The 21937-nt window shown below is 36.6% G+C and overlaps 2 protein-coding genes across 2 annotated transcripts in view; one reads left to right on the forward strand and one right to left on the reverse strand.

Moving 5' to 3' along the window:
- The first annotated feature begins 129 nt into the window (after nt 1-129).
- LOC125229393 (coiled-coil domain-containing protein 130 homolog) lies at nt 130-4362 on the forward strand. The gene is made up of 5 exons (XM_048134218.1): nt 130-311; nt 386-711; nt 1555-1699; nt 2318-2433; nt 3087-4362. Exons 2-5 carry the CDS (start codon nt 400-402, stop codon nt 3774-3776), a joined length of 1263 nt encoding a protein of 420 aa, XP_047990175.1. The 5' UTR covers nt 130-311; nt 386-399; the 3' UTR covers nt 3777-4362.
- Nucleotides 4363-13569: 9207 nt separating this feature from the next.
- The window catches only part of LOC125229428 (vacuolar protein sorting-associated protein 13A-like), a 93397-nt gene continuing 85029 nt past the window's right edge, over nt 13570-21937 (reverse strand). Inside the window, exons 55-61 of the mRNA XM_048134256.1 lie at nt 21627-21819; nt 20804-20933; nt 19953-20066; nt 17901-18031; nt 17045-17187; nt 14881-15007; nt 13570-14049 (exon numbers count right to left, since the gene is read on the reverse strand). Coding sequence (XP_047990213.1) covers nt 13912-14049; nt 14881-15007; nt 17045-17187; nt 17901-18031; nt 19953-20066; nt 20804-20933; nt 21627-21819 — 976 coding nt within the window. The 3' untranslated portion in view covers nt 13570-13911. The remainder of the gene's footprint in view (nt 14050-14880; nt 15008-17044; nt 17188-17900; nt 18032-19952; nt 20067-20803; nt 20934-21626; nt 21820-21937) is intronic.

Genomic DNA, 21937 nt, shown 5'->3' on the forward strand with positions numbered 1-21937 from the left:
AAATTGTTTATGGCATAGAAGCTCAGTTTACACGACAAGACCAATAATGGAACCCTTGTCAACGCTATTACGGAACCCTTTTATGGCTGAAAATGCTAGTATCCATGGCTCAAAGGCTGAAGATCAAATAAATTTGTAAAAAAAATTGTGATGTTAATGTCACTGTCACTCAATAATAAATAAAGTGTAGTGACGAAATTGTTTGGTTTCGTGCTTAAATTAAGGTTTTCCTACTGTTAGTCCATGGACTCTACTATAAAGTGATACATATAAATCCTACAATAGCCATTATTGGTATTTGTGGGTAATAAGTAAGTATTTCCTTACTACAGTTACATGCAATATTGGTCCACAACAAAACATAACCTTTTTACTTATTTTCCAGTAAGGTAATCAACAATGGGTGAACGCAAGGGTCAAAACCTTTACTACCCCCCCGACTACGACCCTAAGGTCGGGGGGTTGAACAAATTCTTGGGCACCCATGCACTGAGAGAGAGGGCAAGGAAACTCCACATGGGGATCCTTATAATCCGTTTTGAGATGCCGTATAACATCTGGTGCGACGGCTGTAACAACCACATCGGCATGGGCGTGCGGTACAATGCGGAGAAGACCAAGATTGGCATGTATTACACTACCCCGGTGTATCAGTTTAGAATGAAGTGCCATCTCTGTGATAACCATTTTGAAATCAAAACAGATCCTGGGGTATGTATTTTTTACTTGTTTTTTTTTTTTTAACACAATATATGAATGACTTGAGAAATAATCTTTATTTACATGAACATATTTACATAATTATATATCGACGGCGAAGTAACAAGAACTCCTAAGTACAGTCGACTACAGAGATATGTATCCACTTTTTCACCTTATTGCATTGTAATAAGGTGAAAAAGTTATACATATCTTTGTAATCGACCTGTACTTAGGAGTTCTTGTTACTTCATTGCCGTCGATATAAGAAACTAAGACAACACTTAAAAACTAGCTAATGTCTAAAATAGGCCCTTGAGGCATTGTACCAAGGATACTGGCGACATTTCCTCGCTGTATCGCTGTATGACTTAGTCTAATACAATTCCCTGCAAAACAAAATAATTGTATAACAGTTTGCCTGTAAGTGAGAGAGTTTGTTATTTATTATAAATATTATAATATTGCAGGAACTATAAATACACTTATTTATTTCAGTGTTTGACACATATGTTTAATAAGGGACTTTTTGAATTTATTTTTCTTTGGTTCAAGGCAGATGTCTTTAGGCAAACTATTAAGGAAGTATGGTAGTCTTTTGCTTTGCTTTTGATAATTTTATGTATTATCATAGCAACCTGTTTGAACCCAAATCTGCTAGAATAAATGTTTATATGCAAAAAAATGTAAAGTTAAGTAAGTAACTTAACTGTGGCATAAATTCTCCAATTTTTTAAATATTTATTCCTGTTTACAGATAATTACTTATTAATTTCCCTTTATGCTTTGTAACATCATTACCTATAATTTACCTTTATGCTTTGTAACATATTATCATTACCTACTCTCTTCCAGAACTTGGACTATGTGATAGTATCAGGCGCGAGGCGGCAGGAGAACAGATGGGACCCCACAGAGAACGGCCAGGTTGTCCCGGAGACGAAGGAGACTCAGAAGAAGCTGTTTGATGATGCTATGTTCCGCTTGGAACATAAAACAGGTATTAACTGTTTTCTTTCATTAAATCGCTTTCTTTCCAAGTTTAAGCCCATTTTTTTTTTAGTCATTGTCTATGTCTATATATTTTTTGTAAAGTATAGAATCTGCAATATTTTGTGGTTGTAAAAGTGTCATCTTGGCAACCTTTTACATTAAAATGTTTTTGCCATTTTTCATGAGATTTCATTTCTTTTTTACCTTTTGCATATCTTTAATTCAAGTAAGGGTGTTTATAAACTGAAATAGACAACATACACTAAAGAAAAAGCGATCAAGCCCACTGGTGGCGAAGCCAGGAATCGAACCCAGGTCTCCAGCTAACGCGGCTGACATGATAAACGCTACACCACCCCTACCGCCCACAACGGGCCCCTCGAACATCGAAGGGTGTTTTATTAAAAAAACCTGAGTCCCTACATCAATTTTCGATCAAAATAAAATTTTCGATAGTCTTCTACAAATTTTCATCCCCAATTAAAAAGGGGTGAAAATTCCAAGAAATAGATATTGTTTACTGAGTTAGTAACAGTCAGAACAAAATAGGAGTTTTTTGACAACAGTGAAATATCTCAAGAATTTGTCATGACACAGACAAATAGACAAATTGTTGTGTTTACAGGCGATGAAGATACAGCCAAGCAGGACAAGCCTCGTCTCGGCCGGCTCGTCGGCAGAAACGAGTCTGTGTGGAAGGATGACTATGAAGCTAACTGCTCACTCCGGAGGAACTTTAGAGTAAGTATCTTTCTCTTTAGCCTGTTTCTTCCCTTGGGATGTAGGCCTCCTCCAATATGCGCCATCTGCCACGGTTTGTCATCCCAAGTTAACGTCTGACCAACAATATTTGACTATTGTCAAGAAGGCACTGTTATTCTTATATAGGTGACAGTTTAGGGTGCCCCCACATCTGGCGTCTCGCGAGCGTAGCGTCGGGCCAACTGTATGGCAAAGCCTAACGCCGCGTCGGCGCGACGTACACGCGGCGTCTTTTTCCATACAGTTGGCGCTAGCGAGACGCTGGACTCATAATTTATAGTCACGGGCCAGCCACGACATTGGTCTAAGCGCGACAGCGGTGAGCGGCAGCCATACGTGCGAATGAAAAGTCCCATCGCTGTGTCTCGCTCCAATGTATGGCCGCCATTCGCCGCTGTCGCGCTTAGACCAATGTCGTGGCTGAGCCGTCAGGCTTTACTCGTAGTAATGGTTACAGTTAAGATACTAGTTTCTTAGATAGTTTAATTTGATTTGACCTAAAGAACTTTCCTCTAAAGTTAACGGTAATCAATAAAACAAGTTGTATATCATGTTTTTTTCCTACCTGAGAAATTATTTTCTTGTGCCTACCTACAACATTCTAAAAGTACTGAATAAATATTTTTTTACAGAAACGTCGAAAAGAACTCGAAGAATCCGCAGTGAACGACAGTCTACTCCTCGCCAGATCATCCCTGGACATCAACCTTCTACCAGAATCAGAAGAAGACCGTCACATGGCGACCCTGCTCTCTCTCCGACCTTCCAAAAGCATTGAAGAGAAGCAAACTTCAACTAGAAGTAAAATACTTAACAGCCCTGCATTACCAAGCTCAAGCGGGTTGATAACTAGCTTCGGAGGGTTGAAAAAGGAGGAGTCATTGAGTAAGAATGCAGGACTGAGTAGAAATGCGCTTGGGATTATGATTAAGAGGAAAAAGGTTGAAGATAGTGGGAATTTAACTAAAGTTGAAAATAGTGAAGATGTTGAGAAAAGGGTTGAAAGTGATGTCAAGAAGTCAGGTAAAGATTATGAAGATAGTGAAGTGATATCGAAAGGGATCAATATTGATAAAGATGAGACTATAAAAGATAAAGAGGATAAAGTTGGTTTTGAAAAAGAAATCGATACCAAAAACTTGATTATAAATAAGAATAATGAAGAGTTAAATGATTTTAGTAATGAAATATTTAAAGATAGGAATGAAACTGAAGTTAAAATTGGTAATGAAGATATTAAAAGTAGTTTAGAAAATGCCAAAGACGTGAAAGTATCTTTGGTTGGTGATTATAGTTCGAGTGGCGATGGGGAATCAGATTGAAACAAAAATTTTGATCCCACAAAGGATATAGTGTGCTACTATACAAATACGTCAGACAAAACCTTCATCTGATCCCCACTCATAGCCAACTCAGGGGCAGCGTGACGCGCAGGCGTAACCAGCTGGTCGTGCCAGCGTGCCGCCTCGCAAAAACTAGAAAGTCTGTGCATGTAATGGGTATCAGACTTTACAATATACTGCATGATGACATAAAGCAAGCTTCTAGCGATGCAATATTTGTCGGCAAACTAAAATCCATCCTACTCGAAATGGCTTGCTATACTTTGGATGAGTTCCTTGATACCTACGGGTCATTGACTGGATCGTGTACCTAATACTAATGTAATATGTGTGTCTGCATTACTTAGAATACCCAATGTGAAATGTGTAATTTTTTTCTAAATAATCATTGTATGTAAATAATTGACGTGTAAATGTGAATATTTTACCAATAAACATCTATATCTATACTATGAGTTTCATAGTTTATAATGTAAAATTAAGTACGCATTTATGTACATATTTCATGGTAACTATTACCCACACTGTCTAGGATTGTAAATACAAAATATTACAAAAAATAAAACGAGTTCTATTTTATTACATCTTTATTTAATGACCTTTTATAAAACATTTATTCCCACCGTCATAGCTTACAAGTAGAAACAATTCAACAAGAATGAACTTAACTATACTAAAACAGGAACCAAATAGTAGTAGAGCATAACTTCGTTATTGTACCCCTTCCCACGATTTTACACAGTCAGATTAGCCCATATATGCCCAACACATTTGCCCCCCTATTTTTTTGAGACGACAACCTTATTTTCCTACTTATTTTAATGAGTAGTAGCGTGTTTTTAGCAGTAGGTCGAAATGAACCCTATGGGCATATATGGGTTAGAATTTTAAATATTCGATGCATTCCCTTACAGCATGCTATAAACAATGGTTTAAATTTGAACTGTAATAAGTACCTACCAATAAGGTTGAATATATAACGGCCCATTTATGGCTTCCTACGCAAAATATCCTCCTCAAACAATCTTCCTACCAAATTGATCATTATTTTATTATATAGGAGGAAACGAGCAGACAGATCGCGCGATGGTAAGCGATTACTGCCGCCCACGGACACTCGAAACACCAGAATGGTTAGAGGTCGCTGTATCAAAAATGAAACTTTTTACAGTAGTTGGGCAAATATGATGTGATAGCTGTCCGGGTCTCTTCTTTGTGAAACTTATTTTTCAGCTAGTGAAGAGACATGCTGAGATTTCATCTTGCCAGGTGGCGCCACGAAAACTGTACAGTGGCAGGTTAAATTACATTGCAATACTTAAACTCACTTGCACCAACCACTTAACTCAGGGTTAGTGGGCTGTCATCTGACAAATTCCATATATAATGGTGGGTTAGCCCTCCATTTCCGTTGGTGCAAGTGGCCCTTAGAAGATTTTTTCATTGCAGTGGGTGACATCTGTCCTAACCTTACAGTGTGCTTTCCTGATTTACTATAGACTTATTTTGACCGGGATATAGACCGTGATTACCTTTTTGATTTTTGTCGAGCTCCCGATATTTCGACGCAGTTGCATGCATCATGATCACGGAAAACTGTTTACCGTTTCCCGTTAACTGCGTGCGCTGTTTTCCGTATAAAATAACCGTGAATCGTTCAAAACTCTTGTTTTACTTTAATCTAACAAAATACCGTGAGAAGGGGTAAATTGTATTTAATACAAAATATTATTAATAATACTAATGTTCCCAAGAATGGAATGTACGTAAGACATACAACTCAACGTCGTTAGACGACGAGAAAATACAAAATAAATAATAGCATTTTAAATAATGACAATATTTCTATACATTCAATACTACACAGTAAAACATTTAGTTGAAACCAACATGTTATGTAGTAACAGACAACAGTTTATTTTCACAGAACCATTTACAAAATACAGACAAAATGGTCGTCACCAGTAATGGACAAGAGTCCAGTAATGGACATTCCTTGTCATTTTTTTATTACTGATTTAGCAATGAAGTGTCCATAACTGGTAGGTACCCGCGCGATAACTTAGTTTTCAACATCGGTACTTTCCCGTAAAACCATACATCAAAAAATAAAGTGGTCAATGCCAACCTAGGCACCTTTCGGTTTTTTAATAACCCCCATGGATACGCAACGACGCAAAAACGACGGGGTGTTATAAGTTTGACGTGTCTGTCTGTGGCATCGTAGCTCCCGAACGGATGGACCGATTTAGATTTAGTTTTTTTTTGTCTGAAAGCTGAGTTAGTCGGGAGTATTCTAAGCCATGTTTCATGAAAATCGGTCTACTATGTCGCGGTCGGGGCTTTTTTCAAAATTTTAATTTTGTGGTTAGGTTATTAGTCAGTATAAATGGTACTGTAAAAGTATCCTGTTAACAGCTTATTCTGTATTGTATAGACATCAATTCAAAGCAATCTACTTCGAAAATGACACTTATTGTCCACAGGATATAAGGTTTGAAATAGAATACCAATACCCTTTGAGTCAAATTAATTTTAATAAATAAATAAATATTGGGGACACTTTACGCAGATCAACCTAGCCCCAAACTAAGCAAAACTTGTACTATGGGTGCTAAGCGACGATATACATACTTATATAGATAAATACATACTTATATACATAGAAAACATCCATGACTCAGGAACAAATATCTGTGCTCATCACACAAACAAATGCCCTTACCGGGATTCGAACTTGGGACCGCGGCTTAGCAGGCAGGGTCACTACGCGCTAGGCCAGACCGGCCGTCGAAGTTAAAAATCGATACTTATTTTTTAATATGCAGAAATGACTGCGATGGATAAATATTTAGCCTCCGTGGCTCAGTTGGTTCGGACCTCTCTGGCTGCACTAGCAACGCAGAAGGTCACAGGTTTGAGTCCTGTCGGAGGTGTAACCTTTTCAACTAGTTGGCACCCTGTCGATACTTATTACTTACAGAACTTTTAGTACGTACTTATAGTACTTCCCAATACTAATAAAACGTAAAACCCAATAAATCGGAATACTTTTTCATTAAAATAAGGGCCCATTTATACGGTACGAGAACTCGTATACGTTTTATTACATTGCGGTATTTGACGGCTGTGCAAAATTGTATGTAACCTCAACAGCCCGCAACGTAACTAAAATCGCATGCGAGTTCGCACGCCGTCTAAATCAGGCCTAAGAGCGTTGCAGAAATTGCACACAGTTCGAATTTCAAAAACCAGCTTTTTCAACTAATGAGTTTTGACAACTTTCAGTCATTTTCGAAGCATACTCCTCTCACATCAAATAATACATGAATATAAACTTACGAAAATACTTTCAACACTGAATATCATTTTATTAACCTAAACGCGGGCCAATCTGGACTCTATGCTGTTAGCAATAAAGGCGTCCCTGGCCCTTAGGAGGCATTGAAAGCAATTGCACAGTTAGTATAATTTGCGTTTATATTTTATAGTTAATTATAGATATGATTACTTTAGAATTAACTACGATAAATATATCAATGTTCGTATTTTTTAAATTAGCAGTTTCAAAGTCACCAAGTAACTCAATATAGTATACGGCAGTCATTTATAAATAGATTATATCCAGAGATATTTTTAAATCCAATATTATTTTGATAGTTTTAGTATGCACTAAGGCGCTGGTCCCACCAAACGCGAGCAAGCAATGAACTATTGGCAATAAAAACGAACAAAAGATAATAGCTCCCGACAAGCTATAACTCGCTCGTGCTATCATTCCTAGGGTTGCAAAAAAACGGTTTTTTTCTGGCTTGAAAAAAAAAACATGAAAAAAATACCGTGAAAAAAAACAGTTTTTTTCTGGAGTATGTTTTTTTTCTAAAGTACGAAATCTCAAAATTTGCAAAGTAGTAATACTTTTATACGGTTTTTTAGACTTAATGTTAACTATTAAACGAATTTAATCAAATAACTTTAATTTCTGGTCTTATAAAAGTCACATTTACGAAATCTGTAGTTGGTAGTTATCACTATTTACTGTTGGCAACACCGTCGCCTCTCCACGCTGCACGCAGCATCGGGGATTCCCCAATAAACGTTTGTATACTGAATGTTAATTGAATTAAAATGTACGTTATTGTTATTGAAACACTTTACTACTCATAGTCATAGGGCTTACGGAAAAAAACTGCATTTTATGCAGAAAGCAAGCCACTTTGCACAGTGATACTAGGGACCAATACAAATGATTTCATCTGAGGAAACACGATTTTCATCCACTAGAATTCAAAATGGCGGACATTTTCCAAAATGGCGGCCGCATATTTTAAAAAAATTATAGAATCATAACGGCTGCACCGATTTTGATGGTTCGGGTGTCTATCAGTTGAATCAGTTCGTATTAAAGCGTTTATTAATATTAAAATTAAAGTCATGAAAAAATTTAAGATGGCGGCCGAAGAATAATAAAAATATGAAATTTTCAAACCTTTTTTTTAATTCTCGTGAAATTTACCAATAAATTTTCTATGACATGGCCGCACTTTTATGTATTTAAATTAAACCTGATAATATTATCTACATAATAAAATAAAAATCATGAAAATCCGTTAAGTAGTTTTTGAACTATACCCATTTCAAATGGAGCGCGCGGATTTGAATGACGTTTTTGCACGTGATGTAAAAAAAATTGGAATCATAACGGCTGCACCGATTTTAATGGTTGGGGTGGCTATCAGTTTGTATTAAAACATTTATTCATATAAAAATTAAAATCATTTAAAAAATTCAAGATGGCGGCCAAATAATAATAATATAAAAATTTTAATTTTTTTTTATTCTCACGAATAGTTTTTCTACGATATGGTCACATTTTTATTTATTGAAATAAAATCTGATAATATCATGTGCAAAATAAAACAAAAAAAACATTAAAATCCGTTCAGTAGTTTTTGAACTATACGCATTGCAAATGAAGCGCGCGGGTGAATCGTGTCGTTTGGTACCGCTATACACGCAAGACTGATTATTTATTGTGGTCACAACTTACTATATTAATATTCAGAATCAATGTTTTTAGTATTTATGTACATTATTAGTTTTTTATTCCGAGTTTAGGTATATTTAGATAACCCCCGTAAACTTTGATGGTCATAATTTTTATTTTAACACCTAAAATGCACATAACATAACATTTGTATTAATAGCAATTGTCCTTACCAAGGACTACTACAGAGATCATTTTCGACAACTTCTGTAGGGGGCTACAGAAATATCTATGTATAAAATAACTTATTTTCTTTTCTCGTCTACTTAGTCTACGTTTCGAGATGGTCTGCTTGTTATACGACAAGGAGCGTATGTTTTTGTAGTGCTGACGAAGTTGGTGGGATGCTCGTTTATATTAATTTTGGTTGGAAACAGTTCCTTGCGCACCAAGTTCACCGATAAAGGATCATATATAGGCCGCAGGTGAACTTTTCAAGCTTGGCCATTATTCCTCCAGGAAGACACTGACAACCAACAAGGCTTTTTTCAGAAACTGTAGCCTGTTGATGTTATTAGTGTGGTGAATTTTTTTTCTAAACAATTTACTTCCTCAGAGAACATTTGCTCTGCTATTTCAGGGTAAACCATAGGAACGTAACCGGAAGAAGCCGATAGCCTCATTGTACCTCGCGCAAAAGATATGGCGGAACAGGGACTCACGCGTATCATCAGATCTTCCGATACAGATGTCTTGGTATTTAAATAAAAACTACTGAAGTACGGGTGAAGGATAGACGTAAAGTCAGTGGCCAGATTCGGGTTTGGACCTAGCTTAGAGCCTTGAAAGGTCTTTGCCTCATGAAGAGGCCTCGAATGAGTTCAGGGTGGTAAACTCCACGCTTGCTCACTAAAATATATGTTAAGAACGGTCCCAATTTGGCATTAATCATGGGATCTATGGAGCTATAATAATTATATTGGGAAATTTCCAAGTCTTGTCTAGTATATTATCTTAATATTTCAAATGAGAATAACCTGCCAGAGTATAAATTATAAAATAGCCAACACTTTGGATCCTGAAAGACCGCTCTTTGTGGTTTTTACGCCTTTACGTCTGACACCGCTTCTGTTTTCAATACAAAAGGAAAAAATCATGTTCTAAAACATTGTTGGCACGCCCTGAAGTTATACCAGCTTTGATAGAAACATCGCAGCAACTACAAGGTCTTCCTGGAGGAATAATCGCCATCGCCATGCTTGAAAAGTTCACCTGAACTTGTTGAGCAAGAAACTGTTTACCACCAAAAATAAATTAGTAACCAACATCGGCACCTTGCGCTCCGTGTCGTATAACAACGCCCCATATTCTGGATATTACTTCTGTGCCTATGCCATCACCCTGGGGTTGGAAGACGTACAATGATAGTTGGGTACTGCAGTGGTCTGAAAACAGGGAGATATGGTATGAATGGGTATACTTGGTCAATTGCGATTGTGAAAAAGGCTGCGAAACAATACGCTGTACGTGTCGTGGGTCTACCCTGCGCAATGTAACATTTGCAAAGGCAGTTGCCGAAATAAAACTTATTTTGCAAAAATGATATTATAAATTATTATTTATTCATTATTTCCTTATATTTTGATATCATTTTGTATGACTTTTATCTTTCAGTATAACCTAGACGAGAAGCAAAAAATAAGTTTTGTATTAATATATTATGTTTCCGTAGCCCCCTACAGAAGTTGTCGGAGATTATAGAAGTGATACAAATGTTATGTGTACCTATTTAAGTTCTTTTACGTATTAAAATAAAAATTATGACCATCAAAGTTTACGGGGGTTATCTAAATATACCTAAACTCGGATAAAAAACTAATAATGTATATAAATACTAAAAACATTGATTCCGAACAGTAATATAGTAAATTGTGACCAAAATAAATAACCAGTTTTTCGTGTATAGCGGTACCAAACGATACGATGCATCACATCAAGTGCAAAGACGTCTTTTAAACCCGCGCGCTTCATTTGCAATGCGTATAGTTCAAAAACTACTGAACGGATTTTAATGTTTTTTTGTTTTATTTTGCACATCATGATATTATCAGATTTTATTTCAATAAATAAAAATGTGACCATATCGTAGAAAAACTATTCGTAAATTTCGTGAGAATAAAAAAAAAATCATATTTTTCTTATTATTCGGTCGCCATCTTTATTTTTTTAAATGATTTTAATTTTTATATGAATAAATGTTTTAATACAAAATGATAGCCACCCCAACCATTAAAATCGGTGCAGCCATTCTGTTTCCAAATTTTTTTACATCACGTGCAAAAACGTCTTTCAAATCCGCGCGCTCCATTTGAAATAGATATAGTTCAAAAACTACTTAACGGATTTTCATGATTTTTATTTTATTATGTAGATAATATTATCAGGTTTAATTTAAATACATAAAAGTGCGGTCATGTCATAGAAAATTTATTGGTAAATTTCACGAGAATGAAAAAAAAAGTTTGAAAATTTCATATTTTTCTTATTATTCGACCGCCATCTTTAGTTTTTTTATGATTTTAATTTTTTATATTAATAAAATTTTCAATACGAACTAATAGACACCCCAACCATCAAAATCGGTGCAGCCGTTATGATTCTATAAATTTTTAAAGATATGCGGCCGCCATTTTTGGAAACTGTCCGCCATCTTGAATTCTAGTGGATGAAAATCGTGTTTCCTCGGATGAAATCATTTGTATTGGTCCCTAGTATTACTGTGCAAAGTGGCTTGCTTTCTGCATAAAGTGCAGCTTTTGACCATAATTTCGCCGTAAGCCCTATGACTATCACGAAAAACCGTTATTGTCGTATTATTTGTTTATCTGAAAAAAAAACATATTTAGAAAAAACCCTTGGTGCTCGGTTTTTTTTTTCATAATTCTGAAAAAAAACATGGTTTTTTTTCTATTTACAACCCTAATCATTCCGTATCTTTTATTTACACGGGAGCCCCACCCACTACCCACCCCACGGGACTACCCACTGTAACACTACATTTTTGCAAATAAATATTGATTGATTGATTGATTGATTGATACCTTTTGTACGTTTCTATAGCCGATAGCTCAGCCTAAGCGCTTTTGGTTGAACCAGTGCTTAAGTAATGTTTGAAAATCATTACATTTTACTTTTAAATTATTTTCGATCGTACAATTAAAAATTACTTGAACACAATTTATTTCATATAGCTTAAGGTATTGAATATTGATATATTTATTCTTAACACACAAATCATTCCATCATAACATACGTATTCGTAACTAAACAATGCATACATATATATGATACACTTATCTACAACTAATAAGTAACATAAAGCTTTATTGACTAGAAAACAAGATATAAACTCTAACTTAGGCTCTTAAATGCGATGATAAAGTTAGTGCGTCAATTTTATCATTTCAAGCTTAGCCATTTAGACGTTGAATACCGACTTAGAGCAGTTCGTATAGTACTACGTCCGAACCGAATCCTATAATAATAATGAGATCCGCCATAGCCGTAGAACTCGTTGTATGGTAGTTTGGTAGCTTACGCACTAGATCCGAAGAATAACTGAAATAAATCGGATGACAGATTTTCACGGAGTGCGAGACCGTCTTACACTTTTAGCGTCTCAGAATATATTACAAGTGCCATATTCTTGACGGAGCATTTTAATTCATAATTAAGTGCGCCATCAATAAGGTAAAAAATCGAATTTAAAGAGTCACGCATGTCAGCAAAAGAGATCAATTTAAAGGAACTAAAATATTTCGATGCGCAAAATCATATTTTCTTTCCCTCGTCTATCTACAACAATTAACTTAGCGTTCTTCATTTAGTTATTTTCCTCATATGATTTTTGACAAACGTTGCCTCCGGTCAAAATCTAGGTACATATTATTATTACTTTTCCTCTTTAGGCAGGTGTATCTTATGCCAGGCCTACTATCTATAACCATTTATAAACTTCGTTCTTAGATAATTAAGTGTGTCCCAGTTTATATTTAGTATCATAAATAAACAGACGACGCAACGAAGCCTCGACGTTACGTTGTCACCTAAATGTAGATAATTTGTGATGTGTTGATTTTTTCTCACTTTCATGTGTTTATTTGTTATGCTTTTATGTATTTTAGTTACTCAGTGCTTTGGTTTTTACTGTCATACTGTGTAACGTATTTGAAATAAAAATAAAATAAATAAATAGATAAAATAAAAAGCATTTGTCAACAAATTTAGACCAAATATAACCTAAAGTGTTCTTATATTAAATAGGTTACAAATAGTTTGCACGATATGACTTAAATTAATTTGGAAATATTGTATAGTTCTTCTTTTGAGATAACAATTTTCTAAATCAGAGATACGTGAAGATTTTATAGGCAAACGTTGCTTATAACAAATATTATGTACTTATATATATATATATTTCGTTCAAAATTAGTTTCATGTGTTCTGCCTACCCCTTTATGGGATACAGGCGTGATTGTATGTAACATGTTTGTTCGTTCAAAATTTTATTATTATTCCGCTCTTAAACAACAAAGTAAATCATTACCTCAACTAAGAATATCAGTCAGTTATTTAAACAATTCGAATGGTTCTAATGAACACAAGTTAAATTATAATCTATTGAAAATATTTCAACTTGACCAGACCAGAGTCCAGAGGACTTGGTCACTTTTTCTTTCATATGTGTAATTTATTTCGGTTTTAATTCGAATGGTAACAATCAGTTGGCTTTATTTAACTTTTGAAGTTTAGTCACCAAGATATTGTATTGAGGACATCCGGCTATTTTTGTTTATTCATCCTCCTCAGACCTCGTGTACAAATTTTATACATATTGAAAAAAAAAATAACTTTTATCAATAGATGCAATTAAAATATCGGTTATGTTAAACCTGCTGATTTAGTGATTGTTAATCCAGATGCCACAAAACGAACAAAGTACGGACGAAATTTTTTCTCTGACTTTTTTTATCAATTAATATTAACACTGGGTAACATAGCACCAAAAAAAAAACCCTCGTAGTCATTACTTTTTTTTAAAATAAAATAACGTTACCAAAACCTTGTCTAATCTGTGGGACACCGCTTATCTTCCAAAGCCAATACTAGCGCGCACTCGATCTTCGCTCGAAGCCACTCCAGGACAGCGGGGTCCGGGACTTCGATTACCTTCTCATCCGTCGAGAAGTAGTTTACCATCTCGTCCTGAAAGCAAATATGTACGTAGTTAGTAGTTAGACTTATATTGACCGGGATATAGTCCGCGATTACCTTTTTGATTTTTTTTCGAGCTCACAATATTTCGACAACAACAAAAATCATAAAGGTCACGGTCTATATCCCGGTGAATATAGATACGTCTAATGAAAATAACCGTGGATCATTCAAAACATTTCGTTTTCATTTAAAAAACAAACACGTAACAACATTGGATTTTGTGTTATACTACCTAGCGGTGAACCACTGCTGCTGAGCTGGTTACAATGAACCAATCCTACCCTAATGATACAAGCCAAGTTACATTGCAACAATAGTGACATTTCAGTTAAAATGTAGAATTTTAGTGCATTTATCTCATTCAACCTTCTGTTTTGTTTTCTCTCTTTACATTCACAATTTTGTGAGCATGTGTAGATACAAGTGTTAGCATTATATTAGTTTAATTATTATTTCTTTGTAAATCTGTCAGATCATGTGATTGGTTTTAATCTTATCTTGCTGTCTACTGTAAGTTATAAGTGCTGTTGGTTCTCCATAACATATTGAGTAACTATTACTATAAACATTAAATAAATGTCATATACAAAGAAAAAATTACCAATGCCTCCAAGTGTTCCAAGCTGGATTCGAACCAGCGTACTGCGTTAACCGGACGGATGCCTCGATAGTAGGTATAATAGTTAGTGAGACTACTTAAAAAATACAAATTAAAATATTTTCTATGAGAAAATAGTTTAATTTGATCTAAGATACTATTACTCTAGTTTACTTATCTGAGTCTCTCATAAAGATTGTATTTAAAAGTTTCACAATTACCTGTTTAACATTAAGAATGAGTTTGTCCCCGTTGACAGTGGGCGCTCCGATGATGTCGTCTAACTTGAGCACCCACTCGATATGCCACGAGTTGCTCACGCCGCCGGATCGGACCATGAAGATATGCCTGAAATATTAAAACAATGATAGTAGGCTAGTTTCCTATACTTAAAATAAAATATTTTAATGGCAAGAGGCCGGATGGTCTTACGTTGGTTCCTTGGCAGAGAGGTCGGTGCCTCTATGGGACGCAACGTGCGTTAGCACCTTTGCACCGTCCCATCTGAGTCACACCATCAGTGCTGCTGGTGCAGCTGCGGAGTATGCGGCGAAACAGAAGCACTCGAAGTACTCTGTCTTGGAGCCAACGTATGATTTTATACCAGTTGCGGTGGAGACTGCAGGGCCTTGGGGTGCAGAGGCTAAGAAGTTTGTGTGGGAATTGGGTCGGCGGCTTAGAGACGGGGGTTGCGATCCTCGTTCCGGATCGTACCTGGTCCAACAAATTTCCCTGGCTGTACAGCGAGGTAACGCGGCCAGTGTCATGGGAACATTTGGGCCAGCTACGATCCGGGGTGGCACCATAGGGTAGTTTATAGTGTTTAAGTTTGACAAAGCCTGTTGCGGATTATTTCATTTGTATGTGTAGGTGACAAAGCCTGTAGCTGATTTGTTTTATGTCCACTTGACGAAGCCTGCGCTGCTGATCACGAACTATTTTTGTTGGTATGGTTTTTGGGTTTGGTTATGACTTTGACTTTTTTTTATTGTATTTTTTTTAACCCTGAATAAATGGATTTACAAATATTTTATGCAGTGCACGAAATAAAACACCACATAATTAGAATAAAAATATGGACAGTAGTTATGTTTAAACATAATTTATATTTAATAAGTCAAAAAGAAAGACATAAAGTAAATTAATTGACCGTGACGTCACTCCTCAGTATTTCATGGTAATTCCATATTAGAAAACCAGGATTATTCATGTTTATACCCTCCTGTACGATTGACATGTTTAGCTAGGCTGTTAATGTTAATTTAAGGAATAAATAAATAAAGAAATAAAGAAATTTTAACAGATCTTAAAAAGAAGCTGATTTGACTAGTAGGAAACTATTAGCCTATTCATTACATTAAATATTAGGCAATTCGACTGCGCACAGTTTGCTTTAGGTACTACAAGCAAATATTGGAAACTGAAAAATATGCCCATTTTAGAATGAAATACCTTATACCTAATCATAAATAGTATTATGTAAGCACACAAAAATTCATTCGGGGAATTAAGAATACAAAAATTACTTATCTGACCAATAGGAAAATTCTTAATATAGAAATATTGGAAGAAGAATAAATACAAATTTGTTTTAACCAGAGTAGGAGTAACAGCTCCTTGAAAGGGGAAAGCATTAGACGACAACCAAAAACATACGTAACTCCATATAGACGGATGTCTAAGAAAAAAACGTACCAAAAAGCCATAGAGAAAAAGGTACGGTGGCCTAGATGGCGTTACACCTTTGGGGAACGCTCGGCTAGACGGCGCTAATATTAATATTTGAAATTTTAATACATATCAAGCTAAGAATATGGGCGAAATGTCATGACTGAGGTTCAAAAGTTCTAAGCTTGTGTCGAGAGATGGCAGTATATGCACACGTCCTCCCGATCCTCTTTGACGACAACTGAATGTCAATTGGCTTAGCTAAGCCTTTCTGATCTTATATTATCAAATTTAATATCAATGTAGTATAACTGAGCGCCCTGCCGGCGAGGCGTCCACAGCGGCTCTTCGCGTCCAGCGTAATGCGCACGCGCCGAGCTGCGAACGCACCCACCGCGAGGGCCCTGTCCATGCTCAATGTCATGTCCATGGACGCCACACATATAGACGTGTTTGCAGACAGTGTTGGTGGTTTTGGTCATAAACTCTTAATTTATTTGAATAATATTTGTGTATAGTTTTTTTTTTAATGGAATTTGTATTGTTTAGTTTAGTAATTTCTGACATTTGTTTTCTTATTTTTTATGACGACTGTAATATTTATTTTCTGCATGCGTATTTTTAATAGTAATTTTAGTATATAAGCGACTTGGTTTTGTCATGAACTGTAATGCTTATGTACTTTTTTACACAAATAAACAATAAACAATAACTCACTGCGTGGATACAAGTAAACTGCAATTCGTCGGAGCCAAATGAGCGTGCGCGAGGTACGCATCAGTATCCGCGTAATGCCCTCTCCCCAGCAGGGTTAGTAGCTGAAGACCGAGCGCCTCGTGGTGAGAGTATGGCCGGATACCCTGTAATATATCAATATTACTCAATTATATCAAATCGGTCGCAAGAAGCATAAACGGTTCTGCAAAATTAGGACGCAACTAATTTTTCAAAGTACCTCTAGGTACACTTCCGTTTCAATGAAGAATATGTATTTGTTTTACAAGTGGGCAAAGTTGTTGTTTAACCGCACGTGCCAATATTGATACCCGAGCAAGCGAAAGATTCCAATATTGAACCGCGAGCGTAGCGAGTGGTTCGAGAAGTGGAATCTTGAGCGTTGCGACGGTTTCAAGGCACGAAGGTTAAACAAACTTTGCCGCCGAGTGAAACACAAAATTTTTCACCACATCAACGCGAACAAAATACTGACTATTAAACATCAAACTAAATCTAATCTATCAATTTATTCAATATTTTTGATTTAAAATCATCATCCTTTACCAGTCGGTGTGGTGAAAATCCCTTTTTTCATTCCGTAACCGAGCGGGAGTAAATTCCTCTTAAATCCCCCATAATTCTCTAAGATGTTTTCATGCGGTTTTTTTATATCTGCTTACTCTACTCATTTACCTAAATATTATATTTTTGACGAAGGTATAGCTTAGTATTCTCGCCAACCTCGTCCTTGCTACCAGCCCCACGCATACAGCCACTGCTCGGACCGGCTTGCCATACCACTTCACTTCTCGACACATGTCTATAAAGACAGCCATTAATAATATTGCATAGGTACCTCAGTATTAGAGCAGTGTCTCGGCAACCTTGCTCTTGCTACGAGTCTATGCCCAGCGCGTTCAGCCACCGCACGTAAAGCACTAGCTCCGCCGCTGCCGGCGGCGGCGCGCATCGCTTCTCGACATATATCTATGAAAAAAAGGTGTAACAATCAAATACCCTAGTATCAGATGGATCGTTATTCTGACGATTTATTTTAATTACTTTCTTGGATACATTGTGAAATATATCGTTCAAATATTCGTACAAATATGTACCTAGCAATAGATCTAAAGTAAACAAATATCATGCTTTTGACATGCAAAATGCAGGAACATTCAATAGCCAATCCCCGTAATGAAAGCTATAATTTGAGCTCTAAAATATTGTAGGCGTGTTGTTGTGAACTTAATTTATTTCATTACATACTTTATTACTTCAACTATGTGGAAATGTAATAAATGTTCTGAAAGTTAGGAATCATTTGGGATGAAGGTATGTATCACACTCAGAAAGTGCGCTAAAATAAAGACCGTGCATGCAATACTTACGCCGCAAAACAAGATATTCCCCATCTATCCACGTGCAGAAATAGATGTACAGAAAACGGAACAGATTAGATCATACAGCGAATGGAAATATACAGTTGAGATGGTTACTAACCCCTTTATTCATAATCGTTCACTAAAGTTATCAAGCCGATAAAGTTAGTTTGTCCCTTTCTATCACACCTATACGTCGGAAGGGGACAAACGAACTTTATCGGCTTGATAATTTTAGAGTACGTTTATGAATAAGGGGGTAAGTACTTAATGACAAAAGTAAGATAAGTCGTGCAATCCAAGTGGTTCTTGGATCAGCTTTATTTAAGCAAATTTTCCACAACATTTGTTAAAAAAATAATGTTGATTGATACTTATCTCAACTGTACATTATCTGGCATACTATCGTTTTTGACACCTTCCAAACAAAATCATTTACCTGAAAACGATAGAATACCACTAAAAAGAAACGATAGATCATAATTATAGCACCATATGAAATAAATGATTTACATAAATTAATTATGTGTGATTTACATAACCAAGTTCCAAAAACTAATCTACGCGTTTGAAAAGGCTTATTTTAAACACATGCTCAAATCGTAAACATAAAAATAAATAATCATGCGACAGAAAAATCTTGATTCTATACACCTATGAAGACATCAACAGATAAAAAATATGTCGTGCAAGAATGCATTGCTTGCAAAAACTCGCTGTAAACCTCAAAGTAAGTAAACTTATTTACAGGTAATTAAATATGTAATTTTATATTACTAGGAATGACATAACACTACGTATAATATATACCTACACTTGATTAACCTTGTCTAAGGTCATCATTGTCATCAACCATATTTAACAAACACACTGCAGAGATCTGTGAAACTTCCCATACGATCAAATTTAGCAAACGCTAAATTGGTGACAGACGGTTTGATGCAACCCACTCTTATAGTAAGTTTTAGGTAAAAATGTCACTGAAAAGTATCAGCAGTGACTTCTGTTCCCTGCAATGACATTTATCAGCCTCCAGTGATATCATTTTATGCTGACAAAATTCCACATGCGGGCATTTTCGCGAGAACAAGGTAGGTAAATTTTAAGTTTTTCCTACTCAAAATCACCAGCCCTTTCGATCTAGGACAAAAAGTAAGGGACAAGCTTGTTCCACTTTGTAACCGCTGTACAAAGTGTTTGAAAAATGGTAATGAAGTGGAAAAATTAAATTTCGGACGCTTTTTTCTACTTAGAAGGAACGAAAGGGCTCGTAATTCGATAGGAAAAACATTAAACTTACCTATAAAATATACCTATTTTAGAAAAAAAAAAATGTTTTGCATCTTTTTTCGAGAAAATGCCCATGCCCTAATGCCCCAATTTACCCAGCAGACTGCAAGTAGGTACACACTCTCATTGCACCACGAAACTTTCGAACACAGACTCCCATTGCCCCACGAGACTTTTTGGATAGTTACGTCACTGTTCATACCCATGGATATCTCCAGTGTTTTACAAACGAAACTTACCGACGCTGGGTCTAGCCACAAGTCCAGACAGCGCCAGAGCGACACTGGCTGGGTGACTCCGGCTCGCTTCTAGAACCTTCTCCGGCAGGTCGTTGCTTAGCGCGCCGTCTTCAACTGAAGTGAGTAAGATAATTATTGAACTATGGAAATGATACAGCAGAAGTAAGTATTGTACATATTCTGCTTCCGTTGACGTGAAAGCTACACAAATTAAAGTACCTGGACGTTCTACTTAGCAGAATGAACTGGGTACTCGCCTATCGTTGTATGATATCTTTAAATCAGGATTGCGTTATTCCCCAAATTACTTTTTATATTTATGTGTATTTACAGTAAGTATTTAAAAGTTTCTATTGAAACTTTGTCAAAAAATGAATACAGTAAACCAACTAGTTTAACGAATTCAGGAAGTATTACACCGTTTTCACATTATCCGATCCGATATCGGATGTCGGAAGGATTTCAATAGAAAAAATCTAAGATGGCGCCTATAATGTATGGGATATCGGTCAGACATCCGATATCGGATCGGATAATGTGAAAACGCACTTAAAGTTATGCTAGCCGAGCGAAAGTTATGTTACGTCGAATCATTGGATGCCTGTGCCAGTAAGCGAGTTATTTAGTCTACTTTCCTACAGCAGAATAGGTATGCCCAGAAATACTAAACATTCTGAAACGACTAGAGCCCTCAGCCGACCAAGCCGAAGCGACACTCCTTGTCGCTACGTGGCGGTCAAAACGCAGTCTGGTTTTGTCGCTCCACTTACAGAAAAGCGATAAGGAGAGCAGCTAGCTACGATACGCTAGCGATGTGATGATGGCTATACATATATAGATGGTTATATTACCTGCGCGCCGGCGGGCAGGTGTGGCGTCAAAGAGCGCGGGCTGCGCGGCGCCGGCCGCTTGCCCCAGCAGCCGCGCGGCGCCCAGCTCCAGGCGAGCTGACGGGTCTTCTTGTCGCCCGCAGACTGTGCCCTAAACAACAGAATAAAAAATAGTGCGTGTAGTCTCTCCGCGCGGAACAAGTGAAACTTCGTAATGTGTTGTTTTTCAAAATTCGAGTTTGTACACTGAGCGGTAAACGTTTAACGCTGTCAGTTGGAAATCGCATTACAAGTTTCACTTCAATATGAGGCTTGTATACATAAGGAAAGGAATAGACAGACATGCTAGGGCATGACAGGGCTTCCGTAGCTCAAGTTATTATTAGTTATTTTTTCTTTTAATATTAGTTTTTTTTTTAAACTAGTCTCAGTGGGCTACTTACCAGGTAAGGTTCATAATAATGCTTCAAGGCGCGACAGAAATCTCCTATAGTACTATACGGTTTGCCCAGTATATTCAGCCCGAGTACTAATACGTAGAATTGCTGGACTAGTTGCGTCCAGTAGAAACGAGAGACTGCATCCATGAGACCTTTTATTATATTATAAGTACAATAGATAGATTAAACTACTATCTATTACTTACCAGGTAGTGTTCATAATAATGCTTCAAGGCGCGGCAGAAATCGCCTATAGTACTATACGGGTTGCCCAGTATATTAAGTCCACGGACCAATACGTAGAATTGCTGGACTAAAGTTGCGTCCAGTAGAAACGAAATACCGTGTCTACAAGATCTGTTATTATGGTAAGTTGTCAGTTCAAACTAGTATCTATTACTTACCAGGTAAGGTTCATAATAATGCTTCAAGGCGCGACAGAAATCCCCTATAGTACTATACGGGTTGCCCAGTATATTCAGCCCAAGGACCAAAACGTAGAACTGCTGGACTAGTTGCGTCCAGTAGAAACGAGAGGCTGTGTCGATAAGAGCTGTGGTGGTGATGGGTGCGTTTCGAATCTCTAGGTAGGCCATTCTGGAAAAAAATATTTTTCAGTACAGATGGTGTTTTCTTTACGCACTGGTGCGAGAAGTGGTTCATTATATGCCAGGTCGAAACTTCGGAGGTTCATCTGTACTCAAAAACGTCGTAC

The sequence above is a fragment of the Leguminivora glycinivorella genome, chromosome 9 (genome assembly GCF_023078275.1).
Source record: "Leguminivora glycinivorella isolate SPB_JAAS2020 chromosome 9, LegGlyc_1.1, whole genome shotgun sequence".
In the NCBI taxonomy this organism is placed as follows: Eukaryota; Metazoa; Arthropoda; class Insecta; order Lepidoptera; family Tortricidae; genus Leguminivora; species Leguminivora glycinivorella.